Below are 14,137 nucleotides of genomic sequence, written 5' to 3' on the forward strand. Positions count from 1 at the left end.
TCAAATGCATAGAGGATTATCATCAACTGGCGTGCACAAGTGTCTACATCGTGATTTCAACCTAAACAATTTTGAATGAATAAGTTAGAGCTAATTTCCCAATGTATGTAGAGTAAGACTTTGGTTACCTTGCTTGCTTTGTTTGTATATTTTACAATTAGAATTGGAATTACATTCATTTAAATTAAGATATAATATATACAAGTTTAACTATGCCTGTCGATATTGTTTGCAGAGGTCAATATTTACGTACAATGCTTCAGCTAACGTTTATACAAGCAATTCAACCAACTCTACAAGCATTAGGAAATTCGCTCTCATTAGGAAATTAGCTATAATTTAAATCTTTACCACTAAGTTGTCATATCAGTCTGGAAATTATAACATGTTTATAATTTTAAAAGCGGTTAAATTTTGAGTGATACAATCAATGTGAGATAATATTTTGGTATTTCTACCAAATCCACAAAATTACCAGTTGCCGTGTTTTAGATCCGAGAGAGAATTCTCTCATTAATTATCTTTATATGTGTAGGTTTTAGGTCCCAAGTTATTGCTAATCCTCCTGTTGTTTTAGATATTCCCTATAAATCCTATATTGTCCTATAGCGTATTAGTATTCAATACCCTGTATACTATATAAACCTTGGAGGTTTAGATGGGGTCCTTCATTATTGCATTCTTAAGAAATTTGTAGTTCAGTTTTCTCTATTCTTTATATTTCTTTGAATTTCAGGATCCAAATTTCTATATTTTTTATTTTTCGTACATATATTTGTCTAAATTATTTTTTCTTGTTTTTACAGTATTGGCCCATTATTCTCTTATCTGAACACCCAACCAGAACCTAACTCTTGTTCATGATGAAAGTTAATACAGCATAGCGATCTACGAACGCATCGAATTTATATTATAGTGTATTATTTCTAGGAATAGAATAATCATCCGGCAATATGTTTCATGTCTGAGATTATTTTCATTTAATTTCAAAATCTCGCTAACTGACGGATATCCTTACATGGCGCTGAAGGTTCACCATGTATGGACATTTTTATTTGAAATCTTCAACATTTTTTTGCTTGAAGGTTAATCACAAGCAACTTTGACCAAATCCATTTAGTTCTACTTCTTATTCTGAAACAAGGCATCATTTATAGAAAATGGACCTTTTATAAGGAGAAAAAGTCCTAATTTAAAAACTCGACAAATAAGAGAACATTTTTATGAGGATTAATATATTACATGGAAAACCAAATGCAAGGAGATCTATCATGTTTGAATAGGCGATTGGAGGTGGTGAAGTAGGCTGGGTCTGGCTGTAGTACTAGTGACTATACTAGGTATACAAAAAACAACAGACTCTTAGTTAAACTTACATATAAACTAGAAATTTACGTCCGATTTGGAATCTGGTGGGTTTATGGCGTATATCATAAAGTAATTCTGTGTATCTCTATAAGTCGTTTACTAATTGCGTTCTAAAATTTAGAAATGTTTGCTTAAATTTAAATAGTTCAAACTATTTACATGTCACAATTTTGATTGGTGCATTCGTAACAATGAATGAATTTGTTCTTACTAAGTGAAAAATGGCATATGACATATTTTAAACATAAAACTAAAAGGAAAATAAGCATAATGATAAAATTACCTTTCTTTTGATCAGTGAAAATGAATTTTACCTCTTTTAACCATGTTTTTTTTTTTATTATTCTACAACTAACAACTATTGAAAATCCCCAACATACTACATTTATAAATCTTACACTCCTTCCGGGTTACGAAGTAAATCGTATATAGTGTAGATATGTGTAGGGAATTTCCAAAAGTAATTTATGAATTAAATAATGAAGTATTAAATGATTAAATTGTTTGTAAGATATGATTAATTTACACACATAAAGGTTAAGATTAAAGGGATTGATGTTCCGGATCTTACAGTCCTCAAATTCTTTGGGTGTACATGTACGAAGTCCACCTCAAAGTTTGATGTTCGTAATTGATTTACAGTCGGTACATTTATAGGAAGATAATTTCCGGTTCAAGGTCACAGTTTTTAACGAATGAACGTGGTACTTTCCACGGAATCATAAAAAATCATTCCAAGTGGCACGTTCCGTATTCCAATAAGAGTAGATGGGGTTTTTTTCTGTGTGAAGCAGAACACACTTACCAAATCTCTCAGTCGAAAATTGCCATATCCTCTCTATAGATTATATTTGAACCACATACAACTTATATATATATATATATAGAGCGAAATCGGAACGGACTTAAATTTCAACTTCTGGAGGGAATTTATAGGACACAATGTGACAATGAGTATTTTGTATTGAAAAGCACATATGACTACCGGATCTTGCCGTATGTTACCCGTATCACGTGAAGGATACATCCCATATAATTGAAACCTGGATGTGTTTGCATTCTACTTTGAAACCTGGAAGTATTATTCTAAATATTTGCCAGAAATCAAGTGATAAGTGGTTTACTTTTTACTATGTTTATGACTTGTATTGAGATCGAGTAGTCTAATTGGCACTCAAACCACATGTTTTATCTATACTAGAACACACCCGTGATATCGCGGGTCCATGACTGAATTAAAGTATATATAACTATTGTAAGCCTTATTTCAGTATTATTATTGTCATCTGATAAAGTCATGCTGATTATAAGATACACAGTTTTCTCTGTTTTCAAATCTTTCTGTTTGAACCCGTCGAACTTGAACTGTGATTAATATTCGTTTTGTTATCTTAGAAAGTCTTACTGATTAAAATACTACAATAGGTAACAATTTGACAATTGTTGATGGAGTTTAGTAGTGTCAACCCTGTGATTATGACCCGTGTAAATAACATAGTCTTAAATACACCGTTTGGTGGTGCTCCTGTCAGATGCGGAACGTACAGATAAGGTAATAGGTAACAGGTGAATATACTATTGGTATCGGTATCGGACTCGACTCGGAACTTCTTACTTATTGGCAATATTTAATTACTTGGAAAACAAAAGGGCCTGGAGTCGTGTAATTTTTAATCTACACCTGTGTACTATATTAGTTATATATAAAGTTGAATTCTTTGATTCGTCGTTTTTACGTGATGACGGCTGACAATTTGGACCTCGTAATTTTAGTATTATAGATATATAAGTAGTTACTGTACTTCAGGATTGACAGAGTTCAAATCTAGTACTCAGGCATTTGGGGAATGAATCTCCTTTTTTCTAAATAGCATTTATGCTTTATTTATTCTTTTTAAACCATGTATTGACACATTCTTTAATATCTTAACTTAATGTAACATATATCTTAAACAGATGGACAAATATGTTTTTAATTACTCTGACAACTGACACACCCGTTGAATTGAAAATGTTTAATATTTAACTATTGTAAGTTTATTGTCTAAATTTTGTATGCCATAACCATTTAATGTAAATGTGTTTGTGCGAATAAATCATTGTCTATATTGTCTATGCTAGGATTAAAAATAAATAAATCTATAGATGTAATAACTAGGAAATTCCGACGCGAAAGATATGGAACCCGGCGGATGAGGCTGTTTAGCGTTTTCGTCTTTTTCAAAATCCGGTAAAAATCGAAAGAAAGCGAAATGTGAAATAAAACTTTAAAAATCCGATTTTTGCCTTATTCGCGATTTTATGTTAGTCAACCACTGCCCACTTTTGTCATTTATCTCGTATGTTTCATCGTCAGCAATTTGATATTTGCCACTGGACGTTAAGCAATCAACAATTTAAAAGATAACCTGACTGGATAATATATTTTCCGCAAGTGCTTATAGTGTATGAGAAACAGATCAATACCACCAAAAAAATAAACAAAGGCATCTGAAACAAGAAAACGAGGTCAATGTCTGAGGAAAACTGTTAGTAAATGTAAACTTTACAAATTCAACCATTTTAAACGAATTTTTGATCGAGTTAATCTGTCTGTCTGTCACAGATCAAGTTCGAATTTAGTTCTGGTCTGACGATTTTGTGCAGAGAACTAAGAAGATTCACTCAAATAATCAGTTTTCCGCTTTTCTTTTGTCAGGCTTGAATATATTGATATTGATGATTGGTATATACTAGTAGTTTTATCATGACAAGTTACAAATCATCTTCTTGTCGTTTGCCTTTACACTTAAATACCAGTCTCCTCAACAAATATAGTGGTCTATTGAAGGGCATCCACTGTTCCATATAGCTTCTCTTTGAATGACGTTTCTGAATACCATATCTTATATCGTTGTGCCTGATAGATCTTGCATGACTGTAAGAGGTGTGCACTATCCAGTTCTGCTCTTCCACAAGGACACATTGGAGATGGAACAACTTTCATGACTTTTAAAAGATGTTGATTGATCCACGGTTTGTTATCTCCTGTCATGAGTCTGAAGATGGTATTTTTTTCAGATCTTGTTAGCTGGTGGTAACTGTCTTGTTGCACTGAAAGGATTGTTGAACAGAGATTTGATGATTGTCTTAATCTCTGTGTAGCAAACTGGATTTTCTTCCTATTATTGTTCAGCACCATACTTAGTTACATATCAAGTTCGAATTTTGGTCCAGTCTAATGATTATATACAGAGTTATGGCCCTTGGACTTAGAACTCAAATAATCAGTTTTCTCACTTGTTTCCATCATGCATGAACATATTGATTTGATAATTGGTATAAAGGTTAATCATGACATGTTACAGATCAAGTTCAAATTTTGTTCCAGTCTGATGATTTTGTACAGAGTTATGGTCCTTGGACTTGGAAAATTTACCCCAATAATTCCTAGGGGAAATGTGGACTTGTGGTATTACATGCTATTCCAAACTTTTTCTTGATGTCAAGTAATTAATTTTTGATCACAAATTGTATGCAAATTATTTATGTTAGGATTTCAACAAAACATGTGTATGACATTCATTATCACTAAACTAGTATACATTTTTGTTCAGGGGCCAGCTTAAAGATGCCTCCGGGTGCGGGAGTTTCCGATGCATTGAGGACCCATTGTTGGCCTTCAGCTGTTGTCTGCTCATTGGTTGGGTTGTTTTCTCTTTGACACATTCTCCATTTCCATATTTATCTTTATGGAGAATGCATTACTGTTGTCAAAATTTATGAAAATTAACAATCCATGAAAATGAATTGCTTAGAATGCATCATTTTTTGTGCCTCACATAAAAATGAGCATGACATGTCACTCATGATTAAGTGTTCCATACACCTGAATTTTAATCTAAGTGCAATATGGCTTGTCTGATGGAAATAGCCTCACAGGAACTTGTCTCTGAAAAGATTCAATATAAACCTTAATGTGTTATAGGATTTTTTTTCAGAGACATATGCCTGTGAGTGGTAACATGGGGCTAGTATTCCAGCCTCAAATGACCCATCTTTGACCATGTTACTGTCAATTCTTCCTTTGGATTTAATATAGTAAAGATCATCATTATTTTCTTCTCATTCATTATTCATAGTACTGCAAGTTTGATAGCTTTAAAATATTTAACATAAAGTGCACATGTCAACCCGTGGTAAAATCAGTATAAATTCAAGCCTCCATGAATTATTTCTTAATTAAAGTGAGGGATTCATTGACCTACATGAGTTATTAATTAAGTGAGCAGGAATAACATTTATCTTATCGTTTTTCTACTTTTTTGTCAACATTTTAATAATATCAATTGGCAACTCATTCCAAACACCAAAAAGAATACCTTTCCAATAAACCTGTGATTTGCCCATAAATATATTTAATAATCTGGCAAAGGTAGGTCAATATATCATTTGATATGTCATACTCTCATCAGCCAACAAGACAACATTCCACTACTGACCACCAGAGACCAATTGAAAGTAGAAAAGTTATCAACTATGATCACAGTACATCCTCCAACAATGAGCAATACCCCAAAAACTATAAAAGGCCCTGACATGACAAATGTAAAACAATTCAGATGAGGAAACTAACAGACTAAATTATTAACAAAACAATAAATGCAAATCAAATATGATATAAAGAAACAAATGACAACCCATGAATTAAAGGCTACTGACTTGGGACGAGCCCATTTCAACTCAATGTGGAACAGGAAAAATCAAAAGACTGACATCATTGAACAACGAAATGTAGGTCAGAATAAAATGCCCATTAAGATATTTTTTATGTTTCATAAGTGTTCTCTTTTAATACAAAGGTTAGATGGCTTGTTTTCCCCGTTTGAATTGTTTAACACTAGTCATTTTGGGTCCCTTTTTAATTTGCTGTTCATTGTGAGCCAAGGCTCCGTGTTGAAGGAAGTACTTTGACCTATACAGGTTTACTTTTTACAAATTGTGACTTGGATGGAGAGTTGTCTCATTGGCACTCATACCACATCTTCTTATATCTATATAGTTTTCTCTTACTCATATTTGCACTATTCACAAAAGCCAACCTACTTCATTCAAACTACTTTTAAATACTATACTTAAACAGTCCACAGAATTACAGTGGACAGATGAACAAACACACCCTACTATTGTGGACAGTGCAAAGAGTCATCAGATTTTGTTCATTAGCTTTTTGCAGGTATGTTCAGTAAAAAAAAATATGTAAGAATCATATACATATAACTTAAAATGAATTTATGCAATTTATTTTCAAACTTATCATACATTTGAAGGTTTCTCATATTTGAGTCAAACCATAAAACAAAATCTTTATAAATATATTAATATTTTGGAAACGATATTAATGCAGTAATTTTAATCAGCTTTGTTTCACTTTACACAGAACCAAACTCTTTCATCCAGTTTTGGTATTTTTCCAGATCTTGTGCTGAGACACTTTTGTTGACCTTTTTAATGGCCATTTCAAAGTCATCCATGTTGGGTGGTACTTCTAATTCTTCTTTAGGAATATTCCTGACTTGTTCTGGTGTCAAACCACTAATTCTTCTCCTAAAGGACATCATGGCGGCATCTCTACAAAATATAATATGGGCAGATATAATTATGTTTGATGGTAGTCAATACACTTACTTCATTTTCATATATTTTATTGTGAACATTTTATTGGTGTTTGAAATTGGACTGTTAGTGAAAAACAAGTGCACATGGTTTTACTACAACTACATGTATCACCAAATCTTAAAATTAAGAAATAATTCATGGAAGCCATAGATTGTTCGAAATTTACACATGGCTAACGCTCAGGATAAAATTAACGAATATCACGGCCCAGGCCATGTGTAAATTTCCAACAATCTATGGCTTCCATGAATTATTTCGATTCTAAAAGGACAAATACAGTCATTAAAATACTGAAGCGAGGGTTGGTTTGGTGTGTGTGTGGCTGATCTTTTTTACTCCCAATTTGATAAAGCTCAAATATCTTCAAAAATCCATAGCTTACATGGGTTATTTCGTGAATAAAAGCTAGATAAAACAGATGCTCCGCTAGCAGGCCTGGGGTCATTACATTGCAATGTAATGCATTACATTACAATTACTTTGTGATTCTTCCATTACAATTACAATTACATTTTTTCTCAAATGTAATGCATTACATTACAATTACTTTGCCTGTGTAATGCATTACATTACACATTACTTTTTCAATATAAAAACTAAAAACATTTCAAAAACAGATTTGTATAAGAAATTATTACTGGGGTACATGTATATGTACAGTGTTATAGACATAGACTTCAAATACTGGTTAACTTAAAACATGTCCATTGCTCTTTATTATCATAAGTGTTTCAAACATGCTGTCAAGAGAACAATGATCAGGTCTGTAAACCTTTCTGGCAATTAATACTAAAAAGCCTTTCAACAGTAGCTGATGTGGAGGAAATGGCTAAATACTTGATATAGCTGTATTAGCTTAAGAAAAATGCACTGAATTTGACTTCAAGTATTCCAGTGGATTGATTGACATTTCTTCACATGGCTCTGACAAGTAAATGTCAAAATCATGTACTGGACCAAACCTGTGTCTACTCTTTGGTGGAGTAGTAGCAGGCATAAAACTGAAAAAGTCACTTTTAAGTTTCTTCAGTGGTGAAAAATAAATAAATTATCATATAATTTTGTTTTTATCATTGATCACTTAATCATTAAGACATCATAAAGGGATTTCAAAGAGATATAATAAATGTGTCATTAAAGGATTGTCTTGTTAAATGCCTAAGGGCTCTGTGAAGACAAACATAAGTTGAGAAGATTTGATTGCAATAAAAACAATTTGATATTAATTAGGTGAAATAACAACACAGACAGGATCCAAACCCCAGTTTGGTGTAAAAATGTTGATTAACATATTCAATCTTTCATTGAAATACATGTAAGGTGTGTATAGAATACAAAAAGTTTCATCTTCATATTTTTTCCATCCATCTATATGGTTTTGTTTAATATTTTTTTTAGAAGTTTTTTTCATAGACCACCAAACACCAAAATATTCCCAATATCTTTTTATACAAATATCAGAAACCAAGATTAAGACTTAATGATTTTAACAATTTTATATTTCTTACCTTAATATGTGTGTTAATGTTTGATGCAATTTATTAAATACAGTAATTAACTATGACAATACTTTTATTCAATACTTTCTTTTGTTTTTGTTAATATTTTATTTCTATTTTACAATATTCTTCAATTTCATGTATTTTTCAAATTTGTAATGAAAAGTAATGTACAGTAATGGAGGTATTACATTGATTTTTAACAAAAGTAATCATTACATTACATGTAATTGTAATGCAGAAAATGTGCATTACAAATTACTTTGCATTACATCAAAAAAATGTAATATTACAATGCATTACAATTACTAATTACCATTACCCCAGGCCTGTCCGCAGGGCACAGCTTTATACGACCACAGAGGTTGAACCCTGAACGATTAGGGCTAGTATGAATATAAAATGACATACAGTCATGGTTAAAATTAATATTAATTAATAGTTACTTCTAATCAAAGAGCAGATTGCTATGAGGGATACGATTGCCATTGTTTTCATTGATACATGTATTACATGTAGTATTATTTTCAAAAATAATTCAACTGCACGTGTAAAATGCTCGTAAAATGTTATTTACGTAATCTGAATAGTTATTTAACTTTAAAAATAGCCAATCCTTGAAACAAGTGTATGAACAATGTGTTTTATTTTTGTACTATCAATTCCAAGTTTACTTTCCACAGCAGTCACTGAGAGTGAGAGAAGGTGTTTCACTTCGTACCTTATTGCCTATTTTCCTACGTGGTGGAACCCATTCCTAACTCTTAAAATATTTAATTTCCTTTGGGTCAGTGGGCATGACTCCTTTTCGTACACATTCCTATGTTTAAATTGCGATCGGTTTTAATATAATACGACGTCTATCGACAGAACAAATTAATTTTTCTCGACGTATCGTCCTTGGACGAAAGTTACTAACGGAAGGGAGACAACTTGAAGCAATAATAAGGAAGACTCCTCTTTGGCTGAAGGGGTGTTCTAGTTACACCTTTACGTTGTGGACTACATTTATTTTAATTTAAATGATGCATATGATTAAAATTATGCAACAACAATAACCCTCAATAGCAGACAGACATAGAAAGGATCTCGTGAGTTTCAAATTAATCAATGGAGTGGGGAATCCAGAGCAACCATTCACTCTGATACCCCTTCAAGTCAAGAAAACTATACGCATGCGCATACTTACGTAAACAAACCCTAGACTTGTGATTTGTAGCAAGGACGTATATTAAATGTTAATAAAACGACCTCAATTTCTTTAAGGAAGTACAGTATCAAATATTAGCTTCAAAACGGTGACATTTAAGAAAACTCCAATTCAGTTCTTATGACAGAAATAGATTTATCGATCGGAATTCAGAGAATTCTCGCATGTTATCAAAACTGGGGAATTCCCTCTGACGTGTTTCTAAATTTATAAAAACACTAAATATAAATACTGCTTAATTCTGATTTTCCGTGTTGTTAAAAACATGCATACAAGTCAAGGGAAATATCGAAACATGAAGATTATGAGAAGAACATTATAGGACAGTTGTTTAAATTCAATCCTTTTGTTTTTTATACCATTTAAAGCAAGACAATCTCAAGAATCTGAGAAGTTCCTTGATGTTTAGAATAAAACGGTTGACGTGATGGCATGACCCTGAGTCAATGGTATAAATCTACAGATTGCTTAAAAGCAATCGTATCCCAAAAAAATAAATGGGGAATGTGTCCAAAGGGACACAGATGATGCCCCCGCTAGCATTTAAAATTATAAAGGGACATAACTCAAGAAGTGTAAAAGTGAAGCTTCCAAAAATTGAACTTAAACTGAGTTTAAGCATTATATACACATTTCATTAAATTAAGTTGAGACAAACTTAAGTTAAGAGAACAGAAACTAAAAAATTCTTCAATTTTTCCATTTGTAAAGGGCATAACCCTAGAATGGTAATCAAAGTGCTTGTAATCACTGAATGGTAAAGACTGCTTTAATTTATCAGTTGGTAGTAAAGTGAATATTGCATTGTATATTGTATATAGCATTGATTTAAGTTGATTCAACTACTATTCTGGACAAAGAAAGATAACTCCAATTTTCAAAGAGGATTTCATAAAGCATTGGTTTTTGGTGATTCAACAACCATTCTGGACAAAGAAAGATAACTCCAATTTATTGTCTTGAAACTACCAAAATACTTGTTTTTGGCCCCTTTTTTGACCCTTTATTCCTATACTGTTTGCCCCATAGCCCACAAAATATATCCCAACCTTCTACTTATGGTATTTAACATTGTGGTACAATTTCAGAACAATTGAAATACTTATACACAACTTTTTGTACTGACACTAGATAAATGCTTGTTTTGGGCCCCTTTGGGCCCCTAATTCCTAAACCTTAGGGACCATAACCCCCAAGCTTCCTTTTGTGGTTATATACATTGTGTTAAAATTTTATTGATTTCTATTTACTTATACTAAAGCTATTATCCGGAAACCATCCGTCTTCGGACGACGACGACAACGTAGTGATAGCAATATACGACCTCAAAATTTTTTGCGGTCGTATAAAAACTGTTTAATTCTTCTAATGCTCAAACCCAACATTTGCCATTTTTAGTTCACATGATTTTTTCGTAAGCTTCTGTCAAATCCAAAGTTGACATTTCGTAACTAAGGAGCCGCCATGTATTGCTGATATTAGTAAAAATGCAAATAATGCAAAAGAATAGAAAAAAAAAAAAAACCTACCTCAAAAATCAGTTTTAATACGATATCATACAAATTTCGATGGTTCACGTAACAGAAAACTTTCAACTTGAGCGGTTTCATTTGTATGACGTCATGTTTTGAAATGACTTAAATGCGCCAAAAAAATTAATAGACTTTTGCAGAATTTTATTTTATATTTATTTTGTTGATTTCTCTGACTTCTTGCGCATTACTGCTTTTTATTATGCATCCGAATAAGAATAACAGTTATTTTGTCTTTTTTTAATTGCACTTTTTAAATCAATAAAATCGGCAAAGGGTCTGCAAATAGGTTCCAATACATGTAGATTTACGTGGGAAGTATATTGTAACAGCCATTATTATGTATATCTCTGAGTCTGCGCTAAGTATAGATATATCGAGAATTTTATCACAGTGTTGTTTACAAAGCGAAAGAAGCACGTCATATTAGAATTATCAACAATCAATGTAAATGAGGTCAAGGTCAGATGAACCAACAAGACAGACATGTTCACCATAACAATTTGTTCTTCAATTTGTGGTTAACTTTTACCTTTACCTACCAAAACTAGAGGCTCTAAAGAGCCTGTGTCGCTCACCTTGGTATATGTGATTTAAACAAAGGAAGCAGACAGTTCATGACAAAATTGTGTTTAGGTGATTGTGATGTGTTTGTACATCTTACTTTACTGAACATTCTTGCTGCTTACAATTATCTCTATCTATAATGAACTTGTCCGTGTAGTTTCAGTGGAAAATGTTAGTAAAAATTTACAAATTTTATGAATATTGTTAAAAATTGATTATAAAGGACAATAACTTCTTAGGGGGTCAATTGACCATTTTGGTCATTTTGACTTATTTTTGAGTCTTAAATTGCTGTACATTATTGCTGTTTACAGTTTATCTCTGTCTATAATAATATTCAAAATAATAACCCAAAACAGCAAAATTTCCTTAAAATTACCAATTCAGGGGCAGCAACCTAACAACGAGTTGTCCGATTCATCTAAATATTTCAGGGCAGATAGATCTTGACCAGATAAACGATTTTACCCCTTGTCAGATTTGCTCTAAATGCTTTGGTTTTTGAGTTATAAGCCAAAAACTGCATTTTACCCCTATGTTCTATTTTTTGCGTAGCGGCCATCTTGGTTGGTTTGCCCGGTCACAAAACACAATTTTTAAATTTGATAGCCTAATAATGTTTCTGGCTATGTTTGGTAAAATTTGGCCCAGTAGTTTCAGAGGAGAAGATTTTTGTAAAAGTTAACTTAGATTTACGAAAAATGGTTAAAAATTGACTATAAAGGGCAATAACTCCTAAAGGGGTCAACTGACCATTTTGGTCCTGTTGACTTATTTGTAAATCTTACTTTGCTGAACATTTCTGCTGTTTACAGATCTCTATCCATAATAATATTCAAGATAATATCCAAAAACAGCAAAATTTCCTTTAAATTACCAATTCAGGGGCAGCAACCCAACAACGGGTTGTCCCATTCATCTTAAAATTTCAGGGCAGATAGATCTTGACCAGATAAACAATTTTACCCCTTGTCAGATTTGCTGTAAATGCTTTGGTTTTTGAGTAATAACCAAAAACTGCATTTAACCTTCATGTTCTATTTTTAGCCGTGGCGGCCATCTTGGTTGGTTGGCCGGGTCAAAAAACACAATTTTTAAACTAGATACATCAATGATGATTGTGGCCAAGTTTGGATTAATTTGGCCCGGTAGTTTCAGAGAAGAAGATTTTTGTAAAAGATCATGGAGATTTACGAAAAATGGTTAAAAATTGACTATAAAGGGCAATAACTCCTAAAGGGGTCAACTGACCATTTTGGTCATGTTGACTTATTTGTAAATCTTACTTTGCTGAACATTATTGCTGTTTACAGTTTATCTCCATCTATAATAATATTCAAGATAATAACCAAAAACAGTAAAATTTCCTTAAAATTACCAATTTAGGGGCAGCAACCCAAAAATGAAATGTCTGATTCATCTGAAAATTTCAGGGCAGATAGATCTTGACCTGATAAACAATGTGACCCCTGTCAGATTTGCTCTAAATGCTTTGGTTTTTGAGTTATAAGCCAAAAACTGCATTTTACCCCTATGTTCTATTTTTAGCCATGGCGGCCATCTTGGTTGGTTACCTGGGTAAAAAAACACAAATTTTAAACTAGATACATCAATGATGATTGTGGCCAAGTTTGGTTTAATTTGGCCCAGTAGTTTCAGAGGAGAAGATTTTTGTAAAAGTTAACGACGCCGGACGACGACAGACGCCAAGTGATGAGAAAAGCTCACTTGGCCTTTTAGGCCAGGTGAGCTAAAAACATGACAACCTTGTTTACTTATTTCACTAAAGCATGTAAACAACATTAACATAAGAGGCACATGTAAACAACATTTAAATAAAAGACACACAACTCTATTGATAGACCAAATAATCAATGACTGATAAAACATTACTTCAACTCAAAATTACTGTATAGCCTTCAGGAGATGATAAATGAATCCAATGATACCTACATTATATCAAGACTCATACTCTATATATGTAGATCTATGTATATCAGACTGACCTGCACACATTAGTGATGTCAGCTCCAGAATAACCTTAGAATCTATATATGTTATCTATGTATATCAGACTGACCTGCACACATTAGTTATGTCAGCTCCAGAATAACCCTCTAGATTACCAGCCAGTGAAGACAGCTTCACATCTTTATGGATATCTATTCCCTTTAGATTTATTTTCAGCAGTTCTTCTCTTCCTTCCTCTGTCAATAAAAACATTTGAATATTTATGTATTTGATATTACAATTTAAGAGAGATCAATACACTTAAAACACAAGTTATTGTCTGGAAACTAGAA

At 32.5% G+C, this 14,137-nt stretch overlaps 2 protein-coding genes across 8 annotated transcripts in view; both read right to left on the reverse strand.

The window, feature by feature from the left end:
- Window positions 1-1,770, reverse strand: part of LOC134687122 (tumor necrosis factor alpha-induced protein 3-like) — a 33,498-nt gene extending 31,728 nt beyond the window's left edge. Inside the window, exon 1 of one of the 2 annotated variants that reach the window (XM_063547126.1) lies at window positions 1,652-1,770. The gene's annotated coding sequence lies outside the window, so the exon portion shown is untranslated. Of the gene's footprint in view, window positions 1-1,376; window positions 1,477-1,651 lie in introns of those variants that run through there. The other variant, XM_063547127.1, reaches the window with a different exon arrangement.
- Window positions 1,771-6,634: 4,864 nt separating this feature from the next.
- LOC134687125 (katanin p60 ATPase-containing subunit A1-like) overlaps window positions 6,635-14,137 on the reverse strand; it is a 32,670-nt gene continuing 25,167 nt past the window's right edge. For all 6 annotated transcript variants that reach the window (XM_063547138.1, XM_063547136.1, XM_063547137.1 and 3 more), the window contains 2 exons: window positions 13,915-14,041; window positions 6,635-6,978 (listed from right to left, as the gene is read on the reverse strand). In XM_063547138.1, coding sequence (XP_063403208.1) covers window positions 6,780-6,978; window positions 13,915-14,041 — 326 coding nt within the window. In that variant the 3' untranslated portion in view covers window positions 6,635-6,779. The remainder of the gene's footprint in view (window positions 6,979-13,914; window positions 14,042-14,137) is intronic.

This window comes from Mytilus trossulus, chromosome 10 (genome assembly GCF_036588685.1).
Source record: "Mytilus trossulus isolate FHL-02 chromosome 10, PNRI_Mtr1.1.1.hap1, whole genome shotgun sequence".
NCBI classification, from domain to species: Eukaryota; Metazoa; Mollusca; class Bivalvia; order Mytilida; family Mytilidae; genus Mytilus; species Mytilus trossulus.